Genomic DNA, 22,431 nt, shown 5'->3' with positions numbered 1-22,431 from the left:
TTTGGTTCCTCGAATCAAACAACCTCTCGCCCACCCAGTGTGGATTCCGATGACAGCACTCCACCACAGACCACCTAATTCATCTTGAAACATCAATCAGAGAAGCCTTTCTCAAATGCCAACATCTTGTGTCAATATTCTTTGACATTGAGAAGGCTTACGACACAACAAGGAGGTATGGCATTTTGTGAGACTTTCATACATATGGGTCACGTGGCCATTTACCCATGTTTATTAAAAAAATTTTAATGGACAGGAGATTCCAAGTTCATGTGGGTTCGACACTTTCCTGTTCTCTTGTACAGGAACTTGGAGTCCCTCAAGTCTGTGTTTTGAGTGTCACACTTTTCAGTATAAAGATAAATGCCATCACTGAACAACTCCGTCTCACTATTGCTAATGGGCTGTATGTCAACGACTTTCACATCTCATGTCAGTCGTCGAACATGAGATATATTGAGCGGCAACTACAAACTGCTCTCAATCATGTACTGAGGTGGACTATGGCGAATGGCTTTAATTTCTCTCTCTCTCTAAAACCATATGCCTGCACTTTTGCTGCCAACGGGGTATTCACCCTGATCCTGAACTTCATATTGGTGAAGTTTTGCTGCCAGTGGTCCCTGAGACCAAGTTCTTGGGGCTTATCTTTGACTGTAAGCTGACCTTTATACCACACTTAAAGCAGCTTCGGGTCAAATGCACAAGAGCACTGAACATCCTCCATGTCCTCTGCCAGTTGGGGAGCAGATCGATGTTCAATGTTTAAGGTATATCGTGCTCTTATTCAATCAAAACTCGACTATGGATCAATAGTCTATGGCTCTGCCAGACCCTCGGCCTTAAAGATGCTGGACCCCATTCATCAACAAGGACTTTGACTCTTCACTGGGGCTTTCCATACCTCTCCAGTTCAAAGCTTATACGTCGAATCTCATGCACCTTCGCTGTTTGCAACTATCTTTACAATATTCTTTGAAACTTCATTTCTTAACAAAGCATCTCACCTGGGGATGTGTTTTCCTTCCTCGGTGGGCTGTACTTTTTCAGAACAGACGATCTGCCATTGCTCTGTTTGGCCTTCGCATCCGGGCACAATTGGATGAATTGGGTTTGTCCTTGGATAACATTGCAGTTTCCACAGGTCAGCCCATCCCACCATGGCTTATTACTGCCCCCAAATGTGACCTTTCTTTCAGTCATCTGAAAAAGGAAGATACTCCAGATTGGAAGTACCGTCTTTTATTTAATGAACATCTTTCAAACAATCATTCCGTTCCCATTTATACAGATGGTTTCAAATCAGGTAATTCAGTGGGCTCTGCTATGGTTTGCTGCGGTTCAGTAGTTGCGCGAAGAATCCCCTCTACAGCTTCTGTATTCACTGCTGAACTGTATGCCATATCTCTTGCCCTGGATCATATTGCAGCTGAGCAGTACTCCAACTGCACTATTTATACTGACTCGCTTAGTTTTATACTGGCACTGGAATCGCTACACGTTGGCTCACACCCTGTTCTCACTGATATTCAAAACCGATTGGCCCATTTCTCATTAACATCTACTTCTATCCAGTTTTTCTGGATACCAGACCATGTTGGTATTCGCGGGAACGAGCTTGCAGACACGGCAGCTAAATTTATCTGCTCAGGCACTATCACCACTGTGCCTATTCCATACATGGACTATGGTCCTGTATTCAAGGCTCAGCTCTGTGTCAGATAGCAGTCCACTTTGAGTGAGCAATGCAACAACACGCGTTTTCAAATAAAACCCTATATTGGGCTTTGGCCATCTAGCTTCCATAAGGTTCGGAAGGAGGAGTTGTTCCAACTAGACTATGCATTGGTCACAGTTTTTTAACTTATCGTTTTCTTTTATCTGGAACTGATGCACCAGTGTGTAGTTTGTGTAACACTCAAATGACTGTTAGCCATATTTTACTTTTTTGCCATCATTACGACTCTCAACGGAGGCACTATTTTAAACATGTTTTTTCCCGGGGTTTATCTGTAACATTGGACAGTGTTATTGGTGATGGTGACACTGTCCACTTTGATAAAGGTTTGTTTTTTAATGGCCATTAATCTTTTTAATCTCATTTAAGTGTTGGATATTTATTCATTGCACCTTTTTAATTGTGGTTCCCTTTTCAAAGTTTCCATCGCTCTAAGTCAATTTGAAATTGGAAAATGGCCAGAACATTAAATAACTCGACACCAGGACTGCAAAGGCCAACTTCAGGTGACTGAAGCTGCTGTTTGAACTACCCGTTAGTCGTCCTGGCGAGCTGTTATTCCAATTGTGCTGCATGTCTTTTAAACTTTTATTACTTTACCCTTTGGTACTGGCCATAATGACACACAACCTGGAACCTGGAAAGACCAACTTCAGGTGACTGACAGTGGTTCTGGTACTTGCCTGTTAGTCTTCCTGGTGGGTTATGATCATTATTATTCTGCTACAGGAAATCATTTACAAGTTTATAGACTGGATATCAACATCAGTTTTATCAATTTTCTGTTTTTAATTGCTGTTTTGTTTTTACCTTCATTTACTTTTCCAAATTTTACTATATTTACTTTACTTTTACCTTTTTACTGGACATTTGGCTACTCATTATTATGTTTTTGCTATATGTCTTTTAAAACTTCTATTATTTTACATTTTGATAATGGTTGCTATGACACATAACCCAGAACCAGGACTGTTAGTCTTCCTGGTGGGTTATGATCTTTACCATTTTGCTAGAATAAGTACTTTACAACTTCTTTTACTCTGCTTTTTCTCTTAACATTATAGACTAGGTGTCAACATTGGTTTTGTACTTTTTTTGTTTTTCAATGATGTTTTGTTTTACTTTCATTTCCTTTTATGTATTTTACTACATTTACTTTATTTTTACCTTTTTAACGGATGTTTGGCGCAGATAGCCTTGCTGCTTTGTGCCATAAAACACTAAATCAATCAATCAATCAATCAATTTTAAACACTTCATGAAATCTTTCCAAATCATTTGTGTATTGGTTGTTGACTTTCATGTAATAATGTTTGTTGAACTCAAAATTAGTGGCATCTAGTTGGCAAAAAACTAGCGAGTTCTGAGGCTTAGCCAGAATTTCAAGGAGTACTGACATTTTTTTTTGTATTTTGTTAAAGATATGATTATGAATATTTATATAGTGTAACTAATAGTGAGAAATTATAATTGGAAAAATCTGTCCACAAATGCAGTATTTCTATAAAGAAATATCCTATGACAATCAGTTGATTAGTTTTTATCATTAGTTTGTTGAGTTTCATTTTTTGACGTCTTTCATTATAATTCCTGTAGTTTTAATAAGTAATCTGGCACATTCATGCAATGTGTAGTTTCATTTTTTATTTTGTGTGTGTGTATAGTTTCTATCACAAATATAGGTTTAAAATTTGGTGACTTATGAAAAATATAAAAAATATGGTGCTTTTTGGATGCATATCAGCTTGACTAGTTGTATCTTGTAATGGCATTTAACTTGTGTTATTTTTCTTCTTGCCGTAGTTGGCACTTAATGAGTTATTGTTTAAAGAAAGTGGCATAAGCAGTTGCCAAAAAATTTAGCTTAGAATGTGCAATTTACCTTTTCACAGAGGACATAGCTAATACTTTGATGTAGCTAAAACATTTTTTCACATGTGCCTAGACTTTGAATAAACACCCACCACAGCACACAATAATATAAACTGTGCAACTCTGTGACAAAAATATCCTATGTTACTCCCTCAATAGGAGAGGTACTCATTCCCCTTGAGTAATTTGTATCAAACCAAAAGATCATTCTTTTTCTTAGTGCTGTGGTACTTTCTGTCATTGAGAATTTTTGTGTTGATTATATATTTCAGTTTACATTTGATTCATTATTTTTCATAGGTTCATTTCTTTGATTTTCACTGAAGAAAGATCTAACTTTGAAATTTTATTTTCAGTTAAAACCTTTAATGTGAATTACAGTGATCTATAAACAAGACTTGATATTGGCAAAGTTTTCAAGTTCTAACTCAACTACTAAATTCTTGTGTATTTCAAGACCTTAAAATGTTGGCCACCCTTATATACTGGACAGTCACTTTCTGTAAATGTTATTTTTATTAGTCATGGCTTGTCCTGCAAAATGTCAACATAATGAGGTACCATTACTGATGAAATAAAACTTGATTACAGATCTCAGTTTAAAGTCTTTCAGTGTTATTTTACTGAAAAATATAAAGTAGGTATATCTACACTTGGTGGCATAATAAGAAAGAAAACATCTACTTACAGTAATTTGAACTCAGTGCAAATTTTTAAACAAGTAGTTAATGCCATATGCAAATTTATTTACATAAAATGACATTATATGGAAGTGTTTGAGCACTGACATGGCAAGAGACACATCCATATCTGGACCAGTTATTGAGTAAGAGAACAGTGCAGAAATTACTCTAGTTGAAAATTTTCTGAAAAAACAACAATAAACTGACCAACCCACTAAACAGGTTATTGTTCACAGCCTCAATGGCAACCAGTTTTGAGGAGTTTAACTGTAATACCTCTTGTATCAATTTTATTTCTTTTCACAATCCAATGATGAGACTTGACATGTTTCAAAGACTGATATGGTTTCTTTGACAGAATCATTCCCCATTGTCATTAATCCTGTGACGAGGTTTTAACAGAATCTGATATTCATGGTCTTAAAAAACTCGAGGGCAAATAAAATTATAAGAGTAATACTTTCATTTAATTCAATTTCATAAATCTTGTTAAATTAGAAATCTTATATTCTTGTTTCTAAAACCTCCTGAGGTTCTGACATTCCTCCTTAGGAACCATCTTATTTTATTTAAATGGAGACTTTAGGTACTCTGGTGAGTAATATTACTGTCTTGGTACATCGTATGGTTGATTTTTATCCTACCTTCTTCATGGACCTAGGACTCAGTCTTCTGCCTCTGAAACTTTTGCTGAGCATGCCTTGTCTTTGGACATCTCTAACTAGCTCTCTTCACAACCTACATTTACTTCTGGTTCTTTGTTCTTCACTACTAATAACCCAGGTATGTGATTTTTTTCATTCTTCAATGTTTCTGCTAATTATTACATACACCTCAAGATCACTGCATATTATTTTTTGTCTTATCTTCACATTTACTTTCATTTGCCACATCTTCCCAAAGCATGACTTCTTTGCTGTGGTCTTTGGTCAGAATTCTTCCTCTTTCTGAGTCTCAAATCCCTTGAATTTCTTCTTCCAGCTTTAAGATCTACTTTGACTGTCCTTTTCTCTTGGTTTTGTCTTTTATGTGCTCAACTTCCAAGTTGTATATCCTCTTAACTCCATTCTGAGGCGTTGCATTGCAATCTCAACAGCTTTGCTGGAATGGTTGCCCCTACCTGTTTTCTATCCTGGCTTAAAACATGCAACACACTTTCTGTCAAGGTGATCCTTCCTAAACTGTGTATCTGATTGCTGATGTTGTACCAGTGCTGTGTTAGAACTATTGTTTATTCAGCTCCTATCTGGAATGGTTATTAGCATGGTAGCAGATGCAGAAATGATACAAACAAACCAATAAGCTAGTTTTTGCAACAACTGTTACCAATGCTGATATTGGGTGGATGTTATGAATCAGAATAACAGCTATGGAGAGTGCTTGATCATCTTCGGTAGTGAATGTGTAAAAGAAGAGACCCGTGGTTTGTTGTGGATTCTAAATGACTGAACACAGTAATGCACTATAGTGCCATTCTGCCACTGTTCAAAGATGAATGTGTGAAGGTACTGGAAGGAATCCATTGCCTTTATACATTAGGTCTGGCATATGGTTACTGGCAATTTTAACTGGGTGATGAAGTAGGTGTAAGATTACTTTAAACACTTGAGAAGGCCTATATGTATTTATATTGCTTATGAGAAGCTTCTTAGTAACCTGACAATGGCAGGTAAAGTTATGTATATGAGATGGCTATACTTCCTCACATGTAAATAATATTGTCAGGAGCCATCATAATGAGAGACTTGACTAATGTAACTGTATGTGTGCTGTACCATTGAAATTGTTTGGACTGTACACTAATGCTTGGGATAAATACTTGTTGTAGAGGGGGTGAATGCATTTACCATGGATAATAAATGTGAAATGCAGTATGTTTATTGTATCCTGTCCAGAAAACATGTTTCCAGAAAGAGTCAGACCATGGCCTGATGGTTCATGACATAACTTGAATTGTTTATTGGTCTTCTTACTTATCATAGGATCAATTTTTATCCTGATGTGTTGATGGAGTGAGACCTGCGAATGCTGTTTATTTGTGTTTTCAATGTGACATCAATTGTGGTTTTGTTATTATTAATATTTTGTATTTGTTTTTGTCTTTTATTGTTCTCACTTCATGTTTTTATTTTTGCTCTAAATATATTCAGTTTATTTTCATCTTTATTTTTTAGTTTTAATTTTCTAATGTAGTGAAAGTGGTTGGTATTACAACTGCATTTCATTATGGTTTATTGGGATTTTTGTTTACTATGTGATATTTTTGTAAGTTTGATTGATTTTATTTAATTTTGTTTTGAGTTTTAGTTTCTGTTGTAACCTTTAACTTACACTTTGTTGTCATAGTGTACCTATTATTGTATCATGAGTATGATTTAAAGGCAGTTACTGAAATTAATGGCCTCATAGTTGGCTTATGTTACTTTTAACACTTTTAAAGTTTAGCTTAGAAAGACCTTGAGATAGTGTGATATTCTTCAGGAATTTTTTGTAAGCTTTTATTCAGGTTGTTAGTGACGTTAATGTGAGAAGATCATAAGCTTGTAATAGTAATATACTTTGAAAAAGTTAACAGTAACATACAGTATATTACAACACCTTTTCCACAGAATTCATACTTACTACAGGATGGTGTAGAGGCTTATACAAGTTATATGAGACATAGCTTTTTTTTGTGGAATACATTTAATGGGAATAATAGTTTATGTAGTTAGTCTACACTTGGCATACTGCATAAGGACTTTGGTCTGGCTGAGCATTGTGGTTGCCCAGAAATAAATGTTGTTTTTGAACTGCAAAGTTTGGAAAAGTATAAACCAGTGTTGTAAAACATGCTTTAATCAATGTAAGCACCATTTGCTTCAAGACACTTTTGCCAACGTGTAACGATGCTGTTTATATCCCTGCTGTATAAATCAGAGTTTCTATGGTTAGTGAACTCCCTGAAATCTTATTCTGCAGCTGCCTGGTTTTTGAAAGCATTTATTGTTAAAACAGTTGTCAAAATGCTTGAAAAAATGAATTTGTAGGGGAAAAGTCTGGGGACTTTTGTCATGTGGATGAGGTAGAACCTTGATTCCCAATTCATTCAAATTTTGGAGCGTCATTTTTGACAGGTTTCAAAACACCAATTTTGTTGATCTTCATTCAGCTCATGCAGAACCAACTTATCCAACTTTTTGTCTTTCCAATTGCATTCAGGTTGTTGGTAATGCTTGGTTTGCTTGTGCCTAGCTTTACTGCAAGCTTATGTACTGCTGTGCAAGGATCTTTCTCAACTGCTTCTCTTAATGTGTTTTCATCTAAGGATGACTTCCTTCCACGAACTTTGTGGTTTTCAAGACTTTTATTTCCATGTCGAAACCTTTGGAACTGACACAGAAATGTACGTTTAGTAACAGCTCCATGGCAGAATGCCTGGTTGATATTCCATGTAGTTTTGGTTGCTTTTTGTCCAAATTTGAAGTCATAGATGAAAATCAGACAAAAGTCTTTCTTCATTTTGTCTTGGGGGTTATGAAACTTAATATGAGTAGAGTTAAAACAGCAGACAATTAAGACACCTTGTAAGTGACAAAGGTTGGATTAAACCAACCAATCAATGATAAGTTACTCAATATTCAGTTTCTAAATGTCATCATGAAAAATCCGACATTTATTTCTGGACAACCTAATAAGTTATTTTGGATTTTGTTCTTGACCTGTGGGAACTTCTTTTTACCTTGATTGTCTCATTGTGAAGGCATTTTGGCTATTTTAATTCACTAGCTAGATGCAGTTTTCAACCAAACATAGAAGCTGCCTAGTAAGCCACAGTTTACAGTTTATCTTTTTTTTTTTATTTCCTGTGTTATCAGTGTTCATTTTATTTACACATTGCACCTGCCTTTTGCAGATATTTGATACTCTTGGTTGATAAATATCAGTGTACCTACAAAAACAATAAGTTATTTAAAACAACATGTACCATTGGTGAATGATATATAATTAAAATCCTTACCTTACTTGTTATTGGTAGTTATTCAAGTATGTGTTAGTTGTGAAAGTACTTAGATACATTTAAAACTGATTCTTGTTCACAAGCATATCTGAGTGTAGCTGTCTACAAAGGAAAATGATACACTCTTATGACACCTAATGGTGTTTGCTGGTAGAAAACATTTTCTGAATGTGTTCTTGGATATATAATCTTGAATTTTTCTTCCCTCTTTTATAGATGTGTATCTAAGCAAAGAGAAAAAAAAATGAGTTACCCATATGGGACTGGTTATCCTTCCCAACCGGGATCACAGGTTTGTACCTTTGTATGTTTATACAAGTTCTAGTATGGGAGCTATTGGAAAGAACAGCCCATAGGAATTATAAACAGTTAATTTTAGAACTGATTTAAAGAGGATAAGTGCAAACAACATGGTGCTATGTTTAGAGGTGTGCATTAAGTGTTTGATTATTTATTCATCATTAATTTTTAATCAAAGCAGGTGTAATGTCCTAACTGCACACAGTTCTGTTTGTGTGCCTTTGAAAAACAAAATTTCATTTTATCACATTTTACTGCAGTCTTTGTTTACATCTAGTACTTGATTGTAATAGTACCAACATTAAGATTTAAAACTTGTATTATGACCTGTTGATTTTGATATTCTCAAGCAGAATATTCATGTTCTTTGGATTTACAATTTTCATGATGTAATTTAAATTAAGAAATATTTATTCTGTCATGTTTCTACAAATGGTATATGATGCTGTAATTTACAAAGATACTAATACAAAAGTGCTAATTGTTTTCATTATTGCATTTTTGTTAACATGAAACAAATCTATGCCAGAATATAAAATATTCTAGCAAATAAGATTGACTTTTTCTGTACAGGTCATTGGTCAAAGTCAACATTGTTGACTTGAATTTAAAATTTTATTGAACTACTGTTTTATGACTTTATCAGTAAGTTTGGAATCAAATTATAGATTATAATTCAAACTTTAATGTTATGTATAAGTTAATTTTTAATTTAAAAGTAAATAATAAAAGAACAGGTCTAAATATAGATGTTGAATGCAGCACTGTTTAAAATTAGATGTCTGTGATGTCAAAATATGAAGTCTATATTTTGGTACAGAGTAGGAACTTAAATTACTAATATTGACAATCTAAAATATAAAATAAGAACCTCGTATCTTTATTTTGCTGAGATATGGCTTATATACTCGATCAAACATGGTGGCCCTGTTTAGCTTTTTCCATTTTTTGTAATGGTACCTTATATAAACTTCAATATATGATGTGAAAAACCAGACAAGAGCTTAGAATGTTCCCAGGGTAGTTTTTTCAGCCATTTTAATCTGTGAAAAGGCTACCAAGTTCTTTCGATCCACGTTTTCAAGGAGGTAGGTTGTGTCTTTAGTCTGCTCAAAGTTTCATATTTTTTAAAATCTAAATACATCTTAGTTAATAAGCTTAATATATTATAGTGGAATTTTATAGTATCAGTATAGTAGTTATTTATGATTTTTTGGTTATTCAACTATATAAAATGTTTGATACCCACCACATTTGAAATTTAAAAAAAAAACAACTTAGGAACATATGTACAATAATAATGGGGTACAAAGGTTGTAGCAAAAAGAGATAATTGTTTACTTCTTGATTTGTTATATATTTTTTTAAAAATACGTTTAATAATTATTTCTGAATAATAATAATCTGTATACACACATATAATGTATAATTGAAATGTGACTATATTACAAAATACTAGTCCACTAAAACACAGCCAAGACATGGGAGACTAAAAGTCAGTTTTATATTACTGGATACGTAACAAGTATGTGTGCACTACAGCAGTGTAAGTTATGTAATGTTAGCTAGGCATGACTGGAAGATCAGTGAAATAAAAATATTTATTTCCTGATTTTATTAAGATGGCTATGAGGTTGGTCAAGTAACAGACACCATATAGTTAGATTATAGAAAATAACAAAATATAGTCTTACTAAAAACAAACATTTGAGATGTATCTAGGAAGTTCTAGAGATAATGCAGATAATGTTTGAGGTTTTCGGGATGAAGACATTTTTAATTAACATGAAATTGCTTTGCACTCAGACTGGAAGCAAAAAAACAGCTCTTTAGTAAAAATATTTCATTAAAAAATCTGATTTTTTGTACACAAAATACTTGTGATCTCTACTAAACATCTGCCAAATTTTGTGAAGATAACACATGCTGTATCAGAAGTTATGGTGCAAATATTTAAAGTATGCAAATATGTAGATGAACTGTATATTATACCAAGTCCATGGTAAAAAGGTTAACACACACACGGTCTGGAGCTAGGGTGTTAGGATTTATTATGTAGCCCTACTTAAAGTGCTCATACACAATGCAGTGGCAGTGCCACCAAAAGATTGATTGCTTGTACACATGAACTGGTGTAAATATTATTAAACCTATTTTGCATCCTATAGTAAGGTGCAAATTTGGTGTTTCACTTGTATTTGTGTGTTAGTCATTCTCTATTTTTGAAATGAAATTACTAGTTGAATTAATGAAACTAGCCTTTGGAAAACAGATGAGTGTAAATCAACTTTAGAAACTAGGACCATTCAGAAAAAAACCTGTGATAGGTTATACGCTAGACATAAGAAACAAAATTGTCACAGGTGAGAATCCAGCAACAGCCATTGAAGTGCCCTAAGCAACAATATGCAACATAATAAAAATTGATCCCTGTCAAGAAGAGCAAGACCAGTCATGAGTATGCAAGTTACCTCCATGACACATCAGTTCAACTGTTGCATACTTCAAGTAGCTGAATATGAAATGGATATTCATACTAGTCCATTCAAAGATGTACTGGTTAATTTGCTAGAAGTAGTGCCAATGGATTTCTCTGTGATCAAAATATTGAAACAGACAATGGGAAAGTGTCATCCTTATATGATAGTTGAATTATAGAAAGCCAGCAGGGGCTAGGAGTGTGCTTTAGACATAACTTCATGCAAAGAAAACTATGTTGTGGGGAATGTTGTCATGATGCATGGTCATCAGACAAAACATGACTCAATGACAATGACTGTAACAATGTGTCTTAGGCTCCAAAATTGTTTTAGTATAAGGTACTCAACTTCTGAATTCAGTACATTGTGATGAACTGCATTCTCAAATATGTGATGTTATGGCTATATACTTTTAGACTTACTGAATATTTGTAGGTGTATAGTAGATACTTTTAAGTTAGTTTGCTTAATCAATGATAATTTGGAAAATTACAATAGTTATTAAGTACCCTCCATAAAATATATTTATTTTAATAATTACACTTTCTGACACTAGGTAAAATTAAAGGATTATTAAACACTAGCCCATGTATTAGTTTATGAACATGAAGGTTGTTGATAAAAACACCTTAGAAATATGAAGGTAGTCTAGTCACTTTTAATTTAATATTAAAAGTCTAAATGTGTTTCATAACTTTTCTGCTAATCTTTGATTTATAAACCTGTGTGTATAAAATGAAAAATATTTGTATCAAGATCTAATATTTCTGCATATGTTGTTACTAAAATTATTCAGAGACACCCGAAACATAACTTATTCAGTATGCTCTGCTGGGAAATATGATAAAAATGAATACAGACACTTCAGATAGATTAATAATATCAAGATATTTATGTTTCCAAAACTTTTGTTTAGTATATTTGGAAAAAGATATATAATTAGCTGCTGAGAGTATTTGAAAATTAACTGAAATATTTGATTGTTTCTAAATCTATGTTTAAAACCATACAACACCATTGGAAACTTTTATAGTAAATCTTTAAATTGATTGAAGGTTTTGATTCATTTTGACACCTGTTCACTTAGTATTTATGTGCTCCAGACATCTTTGCAACAAGTTAATTACTTCACATCATCTATAAAGTTTGTTATGAATATCTTTGGAAGGTGGAAAGGGCAGGAACACCCAAAGCAAGGTTTTCTCTGGTAACAGACACTTGTACAATCTACATAAATGATGTTGTCACATGTTAACTGGCCATTTTGTAAATATTTTGGTTGTATTTACTATAGGTAATTCTGCTTTGTTGTCATTATTAACCATGATAGGTGCACAATGTTGTCTCTACATTGTCACTGAATTTTGGGAAGAGATAAAGTGACTTCTGGTGAAAATTAAGATTGGAAGTTAAGATTTTCATAAGTTTTAATTTTCTGTTAATCTGTAGAATGCAAGTAATATTTGCATGATACAAGTTTGTGAAATGTCAGCAAGCTCAACTGAAAGATAGATATAAACTTTGATTTTTGCCTTAATCTTTCACCTACATTTTAAATCAACTTCTCAAGGTTAGATCCATAACTGAATAATATCTTATCAATCTTCTTAACATATAACAGAGAATTTTGTTCAAGTTTGTGCTTTGCTTCATTCCACTGGTGTTATCAGTGTGTCATTAGAAATGTTCTCATAGTGAAAGAACATTTCTTAGTGTACCAATGTAAATTTGATTCCTGATCTTATTTGTATTACACTATAAGAAGTTACTACTCTCAAAATATTATCTAAGTCATTACTATTACTCAGTTTGATGTAAACTTGACCCACAATCCAATTCATAGAAGGGATATCTTGTATTGTCATTTGTTACAGTATCATGATGATGAAAGTTATCAGTGAAATATTTGTAGTACAGTCACAAAATTTTCTTGTGTTTGTTTCTTTATTTGTCCTATGAGATTGATTGTAGAAAGACCTGGTGAAGTATGCAAGGACATAGTCTGCACAATATGAGCTGTTATTGTATCCCTGTGATTAGCTACCAAAGTGATATCATTTTGGCCTATTTGAATATTTCAGGTTGAGTATTCCAAATGAAGCTGTTATGTTACCTCAGGCCTTGAAAATATGGTAAATAGAAATATCATGAATTAGCATGTGCATAATGCCCAGCATTTGCACACCTCTTGTATTACTGATGCATGTAATTGATGTATAATATTTTTATATACAGTAAAACAGCTCACTTTTACTCAACATATGGTAACTTTGCTTCACAGTGAGTTGTATTTAACTGAAAGGAAGTGTGTTGAGAATTTAGAATATCAGTTCACAGGAAAGCTTATCTGTACCAATACAGTAAAAAAGAGCTAGGGAGAAATCTGCAAAGCATGTGTCACTTTGAAAATTGCTTGTCACCACATATGCTTAGAATACTTATTTGTCAGTTTTTTTATTGGTGAGCTGTTTCACTCAGCTCCAAAATGATAGGCTAGTATGGCTCAGGAAGTAAGCAGATTATGGTGGTGTGTATTGTTGTGAGTTGTATCTTGCATATTGGGCATATGCTATGTTTATGAAGCAGTGATTGCATATGCATCTAAGTGCCAGTGAGTATTAAGATAACTTGAGCATATATCAGAAGCTACAGCAGCTTAGTAGAGTCTTTTGGTTAACAGGCCTAAATGTTTGATAGTATTTCATTAAATCTTTACCTGTTGTATGCTAAATATAGTTTGTTGTTGTTTTTTAAAGCTACACTCTCAGGGGCTCATATAAACAATATCCATGCATAAAGAAAGGTGAAAAGTCATGACACAATGAGAAATGAACAAAATCTTCTAAAGAAACCCATTAAGTAAATAACTGTCTAAAGATAAAAGAAAACTCTAATAGCATAAAGAAGTTGAACAGTTTAGTCTCTATCATAAACATTTAAAAACTTTCAGAAATAAACCTGATAGACTGTCCTTTATTAATAAAATGATTGTAATCTAAACATATTAAGGAATTCACAAGAAATTTATTTTGGTTACTTTATGTAAATTAACATTGCATGGTTCATCCAGTCACATTTATTAACGAAGATGAAGAATATAGACATTAAACTTCAGACGTTTTTATAGATAAGAAGTAGGATTAAATGAGAGAAGTCTTAAAATATTTAAGTTTTTCCAATTTAAAATATTGTTTCATCTTATCTGTGACATAAAGAATATATAGATCAGTAGAATGTATGTTTATACATAAAATTTTTCTTTTTTGTACTATCACTATATAAAGGTAGATGAACATAATTTCAGAATAATTAGACAGTAAATAGATTTCCATATTGTAATAATGTGAGCTCCATAGTTTTGGCAAGCTGGGCTACAGCATGGTATTAGTTGAAATGCTGTTACATGTTATAATTTATCTCAAATGAGCCTGATTTAAATTGTTATGTACGTTATATTTTACAATTTCAAATAGCTAGATATTTTAATTTTAATTCAGAAATTAATTAAATGTTAATGTGTATAAAATTTATATTTGCCAACATGACTGATACACAGTTTTCTTTCTTAACACAAATATATTTTAATAAACAAACAACAATATAGTTTATAATAATAGTCATTACAGATACTGGTTTATATACAATGGTTTTACAAACTTGCATTATATTAAGCCTTCCATCAGGTCTAGGACTGAATGTTATATCAATGATCCAGGTCCACAATGAGCAAATTAATTGTTGATATGTAACAACTTGCTTAAGCTAGCTATCTTGGTTGGCCTTGCTGCTTATAAGCTAACTTCTATTAACGAAGATATTTAATATCTTCGTAGAAATACTAATGTTCAAAGTTAATTCTCTGATATTAGAAATGATTGAAATATATAAACATTCCTAGTCAAATTCTGTAGTTTTCTGATTAATAAGTGTTAATCACAATTATAGCTTTTTAGGCTTATTGTATACCAACTGTAGCTGACCAATAATATTCTATTACTGTCTCTTGACTAGCTTTTATACCAGTCACATGAAATTCTCAAACATTCAACAGTGTTTGGAGACATGCTAGTGTTTTTGTCAACCACATGTTAATTCTTGCTTTCGAGAATCTTCTACAAATTTAAAGAACAAGCAGGACTTGCTCTACACATCCAACAGTATACATCACATGCATCAATTGAAACAAATGCAGATATCAGAACAAATGTCTTAACAGTAAATTCATTATATCTGTTTGTCACTTTAGAAGACAAACTGTAGGATGTTTTATATCCTAAGACTTGTGGCTGGTAGAGCATTACATCTAGTTGCTATATGTGTGATAAAGTGTCACATCATTTTCTATTCATGTTAAGTTAGATAATTTAAATTATTACCAATCTTAGTGGATTGATTAATCACACAACTATTGAATTTAAATATTATGCTCTGCCACCTAAGACATTCTACACCCTGCAACTTAGGTTTTCATTACTAAACCCATCCTCTTTTTGTATGTCAGAATATTTTTCAGTGAGGCTGAACATGTGCATAACACTTTTTCTAAGTCTTTTGCCTTGTAGTTAGTTCACTTGTAATAATTGGAAAAAGTAAATAGTGACCTTCACTTTTCAATCTCTTTCATCAGTGTAGCAAGAAATTGAATGTTTTTGGAATATATTGGTACCAGTTGTATTACTTTTTAGATATGTTCAGAACAGTATTGCCCACACATAAATACATGTCCAACTCCAGTGACCTCTCTTGGATCATGCAATATGTGAATGTTGGATGGTTACAACAACATTTGGCATACAGTACAGTGTTCTGTTATCTCTAGGTTTTGGCATGTGACTTCTAAGAATTAATCTTGGAAGTCCCATTTTTGCAAGTTAGTGGAAGTGTTGACATAAACCATCAGCACATATTGCAATATGAATTTAAGTAGATTTGCATAGGAATAAAATACTCTGCAAGGAATTAAGTTTTAAATGTTTGTGTCAGTCCACCTTGTTGGAGATCATATAGTTTTTAATTTAAGAACAGGTAAATAAAATGTAAGAACCAGAAAGTCAAGAAGTAAATTGTTGTATAATTGCATTTAAGCAGATCATTACAACAGTAGTAAACTAGTTAAATTATTGGGTGAACCTGAATAACTATACACAACTCACAAGATGCAACTATAAGTGATATTTTTAAAAATTAGCATTACTATAAGCTAGTATAAAATTTATGCATTGAATACGTACATTAAGCCAAAATATGGACATATCAGCATACCATTAACACAATGTTGTGTTAAAATCCAATATGAATCAATAAAATTGAGTAATTATATGATTTGTTATTTATTGAAACAACAATTTATCAGTGTCTGTATGAAATGGAAAATATTTTTAATACACAAATCGTAGAGTGAAAATATCAGTATAATTGAATTGTCATTTCATGCTTTGAAATCTTAAGCTCTAGGTTGTTGTTATAAGTTGTTGGATTAATTGAAAAACTGTGTACTTTGTGTAAAGCAGTATGATACATATTTTTTTGAGTATAATTTCCAATGTAAAACAGAAAATGTAATATGATTTATCAGACATGGGCATATATTGTGAGTATTAATGCAATGCATACATACCTACTAGTCCAACATTTGTATATGGATATGAATAATTCACATAACCCAAAAACCATAGTTACTACAAATGTTTTAACAACATTGATATAAACTAGAACAAAAGGTATATATTTATATATTAACTATACAGAATATAAAAGTTGTCATTGCTTTGCTTTTTGTGGTTAAAATTATATTTTAAGATGCATGTTTATTTTATTAAACTATTTCATTTGGTATTATATAACCAGAAGTTGATCTCTCCTTATTTTTATTTCTTTAGGCACACACTTACCCACCTTATCCAGGTGGTCAAGGGAATCAACAGTCAGCTATTGGTTTTAATGTAAACAAACCTGAGCAAGGATTTCCTCCTTCTGTAGGGGGAGCTTATCCTCCAATGCCTGGTGGAACCTATCCACCTCAAGGAGGAGGATATCCCCCATATTCAACAGGGGGAAGTTATCCACCATCCTCTGGAGGAGGCTATCCTCCTTCAAGTGGTAGTAGTTACCCCCCTCCACCTTCTGGTGCAGGATACCCTCCACCAACAGGAGGAAACTATCCTCCACCTTCTGGTGCAGGATACCCTCCACCAACAGGAGGAAGCTATCCTCCACCTTCTGGGGCAGGCTACCCTCCACCAACAGGAGGAAGCTATCCTCCACCTTCTGGGGCAGGTTACCCTCCACCAACAGGAGGAAGCTATCCTCCATCTTCTGGAGCAGGCTACCCTCCTCCAACAGGAGCATGTCCTCCAACTTCAGGCTATGGAAGTGATTACTCACAAGGGCAAAATCCATCAGTTAACTTGAGTGGTTTCACCACACAGTATCCAGGCCAACCTACAGGAGTAAGTTATTTGATTATATTTTATGTATCTTATGTTGTTCTTGGCCTTAAACACATAATTTATATTATTTCAAGTTTTTGATGATATACATAAACATCATGAGGTTAAGAAAATAATTGTAGTCACTAATAATAAGAACTTGAATTAAAGTAAACAATATGTCAACCACACCATCTTCTTTATCTTAAACCAAAGAGGTCTTTCACCCAATATCAGGGCTTGTCAGGCTGGCTGGGATATGTCAGTTGTGGTAGTGGTTGAGATGGTTTCAGTGTGTTGGACACTCAGGCTTACATGATACAAGAAACACTGTACATAATTGATATTCAAATATGATAGTCAAAACTTTAAATATAATGACTATTAATTTTTTTGTAACAAATGTTTACCTGTGACCATCAAACTTTATTTTTAGAAAAATCTTTAATGTTGAGTTTACATCTGAATAACATTCTCAAATTATGTAGATTATTCAAGAAAAAGGAAGATGGCTGTCCATTTATATATGACAGTGACTCAATCATGAATAATTATGGGTATTTTTTTACATCACCAAAGTGTCTAATTTGAAACATTTGAAAGAATGGCTTACAATAATTTTGCCACAATGTAAAATGCTGTTTAATATATCCATATAAAACAGGATTTTTTAGTATTTATATATTTTGGAGCTGGCAATTAAGTTACCATGCTTCTACTATAGATAAAAGCAATGTATGTAGTAACACTGTTGCATTAATTTAAATACATTTGTTACTGTGTGTGTGGAAATAAGAGTGAGAAATAAGGGAATATATACATTTACGTATATTGTTTGAGTTTGCAGATGTACATTTTGAATATTTGTGTACGTGTGTGTGTGTGAATACACACATGTACACTTGATTTCCATACTTCAGACTTTTTCACAAACTTATTTGTGGTAACTTAAGTGTTGCACTTTTCTGCAGTAATTAACTTTTAATTCTAATGAACAGTGAAGTCTGTAATCAAACATACTAGGTAATAAGCAAATAACAAGTGCCACAAATATGTGTAGTATTTGTTTTTAGCTCTCTATGGTTACAATAAATGTCACAAAAACTAATAATTTTATGCTAAATTAGGAATTTAAAATATATGGCTTCAAAGAAATAAGTACAATTGTTATAAGCTAACTTATTATGATACTTTTGTGCATTTGTATTCCCTGTGAATTGTGCTTATGTATAATGGTCGTTATTACCTCCAATTTGTGTATATACAATTTCTCTATACTAATCACTAGAATGAAAACCAGTATATAATTAAACAAAGCATTAAAAAAATGTTAATAACAAATCCTTTCACAAAAGATGGAATTTTTGGTGAATTGACAACAATTTGTGTGTGTGTGTGTATATGTGGTAAACTTTTAGGAGTCTGATTACAGCATGTCTAAAATGCTCTGTAATAAGAGACTCTGACATACTACACCTAACTTCCCTTCTAATGCAGTTCAAAATGTTTTTTTATAGTTGGACATTGTACACTTAAGATGCCTCACAAAAGTAATTGTGAATAGGGATTGTATTAGCTGTCAAAACACGGTAATATTTTGGCTTCAAACTTGTATGTGTAGTAGCAAAATGCTCAGACATTAGGTAGTTATATGGACTTTAGACGTAGTTCACAGTGTTTCTTGTATGGGCTCTTTAAATGGTTTAGTGATTTTATTGCTACTTATTAAAAATTTGTAATTCCTAAATATGATCTGGAACTTTCATGATACCTTTTTTTAAAAAAACTTGTTATTTAATTTACAACTGTAGGCACCAACACAATCTTTATACCCTCAGCAATCTGCAGCTTATCCCGGTGGTTTTAATCAAAGTGCTTCACCTCTCACTAGTGGAGGAAGTGGATATGCAAAGATGTCATCTTTGGTAAGCCTTGTTCAGGAAATAAGTTTTTCTAAAAGCTGCTTTAAATAATTATGTGCATAAGTTTGTTACCTCTTGGATGCATCAGCTCATAATAAATGGGCATAAGGTCAAAACAAGTGAAAATAATGTGAAATTATTTTTAACTTAACATTTTATTGACAGTATTTATTAGGAGATATACCAATACAATGATAAATAGAGTTGGGTGATTAGTTGGATGTGCTAATCATTTAATTGAATGGCTAAATATAATAAATTTCCACAAGACTTCTGAAAACTACTGAATTTTTGTTTGTGAAAATAACAATTACTTTGTGAAATTTTTATATAAATAATAAAGTTAATGAGATTTATTACCATAAAAAACTTGCAAGTAAAAGTTTTAAGAAACACGACTTGTTTTGGCTATAGGCCTAAATCTGGTGCCAGTTAATTTATATTTCATTGTTGGAAAGAATATGCAAGATTTGACCAAAAATACTGATTTTCATTGAAAAGTTATGAAATATCATCAGAAAATTACACATCACAATCCTTATTAAATGTGTTTGTTTTTTCCAGTGCATATTAATAGTGCCATAGTGAGGGAAATACAGGAGTGAGCATTTGTTCAAGATAACAAATTTGGGAGCACCAAATGAACAATCAGTTTACCCAGAATTTATCTGTTCATGTTAGACAAATGCTCATAAAATGTTTATGTTCATCATCAAATATTAGTAAATCAGCAGAAATATAATGCCTATTCAGTTAGAAAATCCCTTTCCATTAGATTAAAATTAAGTGTTTTTCTGCACTCTGTGCTGTTATTACTTATTCAGCCAGCAATTGTTTTTCAATGATCAGATAATCATGACAATATGTTGAGATATAGTACCATTGTAGGTAAGGTTAGAAGTTATAAAGTAAGAATGTAAAGGGCAGGTGGGAGTTGGGATTTTTTTGGAAGAAGGGGGGACCAAATTATGTTTTACCCCTTTGGTGTCAGATACCCTAATTGCATGACTTCACATTAGGCCCAAAAATTACTTATTGTTTGCAGTAATATTTCCAGCAAAAATGTTAAGGTAGGTAGGATTTTTTTTTCTGTTTTTATAAAGCATTGTTATAATGTTTTGTAGCTTGCTTTCATTAAAAAAATAATTCTCTTTTGTGCATTCTATCAAATAAAGAATTATGTTACTAATCGGTCATCGTCAGGTTCACAAAGAAAAGAGTGGGTAACTGACATAGTATGTTGAAAGCTGACCACATGTTTGGAATGAACTTCCTTTCTTTATTTGCTGAGCTATTACTATTTGCACTGGACAAACACAGGGTTGTGTAACTGAGTGTCAGAATGTAGATGTGGAATACTGTGGTACTCATGTTAGATGTTTGAATATATATTTTATTTTATTAATATAGGTATAAAGGCATTCCTTTATATTGGTTTATTTTGTGTATAATGTATTAAAACTGAAAAATTGACCATTCTACAAATACTTTTAAATAAGTTGTTGTATATTGGTTTATTTTGTGTTTAAGTTGTTGTATAAGTAAGGTTTTTTTTTAATTTTGCGTTTGTTTATGTTTGTTTCTTTATTTAGTATTTGAGTGTTTTCTATGGTTATGTTGTGTTTATTTGACTTGCAGTGTTCGAAAACGTGTGAAGGTGACTTATGTTCTTTGAATCTGGTTTCCATTTTTCTACTTGTTTCTCCAATATAGAAGTTGTGGCAGTTATCACAGTGTATTTTATAAATAATGTTGGTGTTGTGTTTGTCAGTGTAGTTTTTACATAGTATAGACCTCAGTTTTGTGCCTGGTTTTTGAATAAATTTGGTATTAACTGGAATGTCATATTTTGTTACTAGTTTTTGCCAAATGTTGGTTATTTGTCTGCTGATGTTGGGAATATGTGGTATGCAGCAGTATATGTTTTGTGATTTTTTGATTTGTGAGATATATTTACTTTTGTTGGTTGATTTTGCTTTCTGTCTAGGTGTGTGCATATAATGTTTTCTACGGTTTGTGGAGGAAACTTATTGATGTTGATGAAGTATTGTTGTATTTCGTCTAATTCATTGTTAATTTTATCTGGTGAGCATAGTTTTATGGCTGTGTTTATTTGGTTTCTTAGTAGGTTGAATTTTTGTTTTGTTTCATGTGCTGAGTCCCAAGGAATGTATAGTCCAGTATGTCATGACTGTCATGACTAACTGTATAAAGTACAAAGAATATTGTTTCAGAACAATTTGCTAGATGATCAAAGATCTGTTGGTTTTAAACATGCTAGTGCCTCTCGCAACTTCCATCAGATCACAAATTTAGGAAAGTTAAGGTGTGGTGTTAAAACAACACATACAAAACTAAGAAAAAATAAATTTATAATTCATTCAAAAATAAAGAATACTGTTATCCACGTTATACAGTACAATGGAACATAATTTAAAACATTAGGTTTACACCTTATTTACATTAAATGTTGTTATTTCACAATTATAGGAAGTTTAATAAACAATTTTTAAATTTTATAAACACGAAAAGAACTCAAATAGGTGTCCAAGCTTGTTATAATGATAAAGTTTTAATGCTACAAATAAGTATTGAAACAATAAAGTCAAAACTACAACATCTAAATTACTTAAAATTTAAAACATTTTATTCTTACTTTAACAAATAACTGATGTTTATCTTGCCAAAGTAGGGATAAAAGGTTTTAAGTAACTTAGTTGTAGTTTTGAGTTTATTTCAGTATTAAAACTTCTGTTTTACTGTAGCTAGCTAGGTTACACATTTATCGATCTTTATTTGTCTTTATAAAATTAATGATTTTTGTCTTCTGTTTTTGTACACCAGCAATACTAAGCATGGTGTGCACTTATACCCAATTCAGTGTCTCTCATCAGGATCTATACCAACCTATCCTCAAATCTAATTATATGCCCAAAGTAGTACATCCTCCATTTTTGATATATATAATAGATTAATAATCATTATTACAATTATTGCTATAATGGGTA

At 32.5% G+C, this 22,431-nt stretch overlaps 1 protein-coding gene across 1 annotated transcript in view; it reads left to right on the top strand.

Annotated features, from left to right (window-relative positions):
* The window catches only part of LOC143257705 (annexin A6-like), an 81,613-nt gene that overhangs the window by 11,022 nt on the left and 48,160 nt on the right, over positions 1-22,431 (top strand). The window contains exons 2-4 of the mRNA XM_076516743.1: positions 8,510-8,585; positions 16,953-17,522; positions 19,313-19,426. Coding sequence (XP_076372858.1) covers positions 8,510-8,585; positions 16,953-17,522; positions 19,313-19,426 — 760 coding nt within the window. The remainder of the gene's footprint in view (positions 1-8,509; positions 8,586-16,952; positions 17,523-19,312; positions 19,427-22,431) is intronic.

The sequence above is a fragment of the Tachypleus tridentatus genome, chromosome 7 (genome assembly GCF_004210375.1).
Source record: "Tachypleus tridentatus isolate NWPU-2018 chromosome 7, ASM421037v1, whole genome shotgun sequence".
NCBI classification, from domain to species: Eukaryota; Metazoa; Arthropoda; class Merostomata; order Xiphosura; family Limulidae; genus Tachypleus; species Tachypleus tridentatus.
This window is presented reverse-complemented; position numbering and strand designations above follow the sequence as displayed.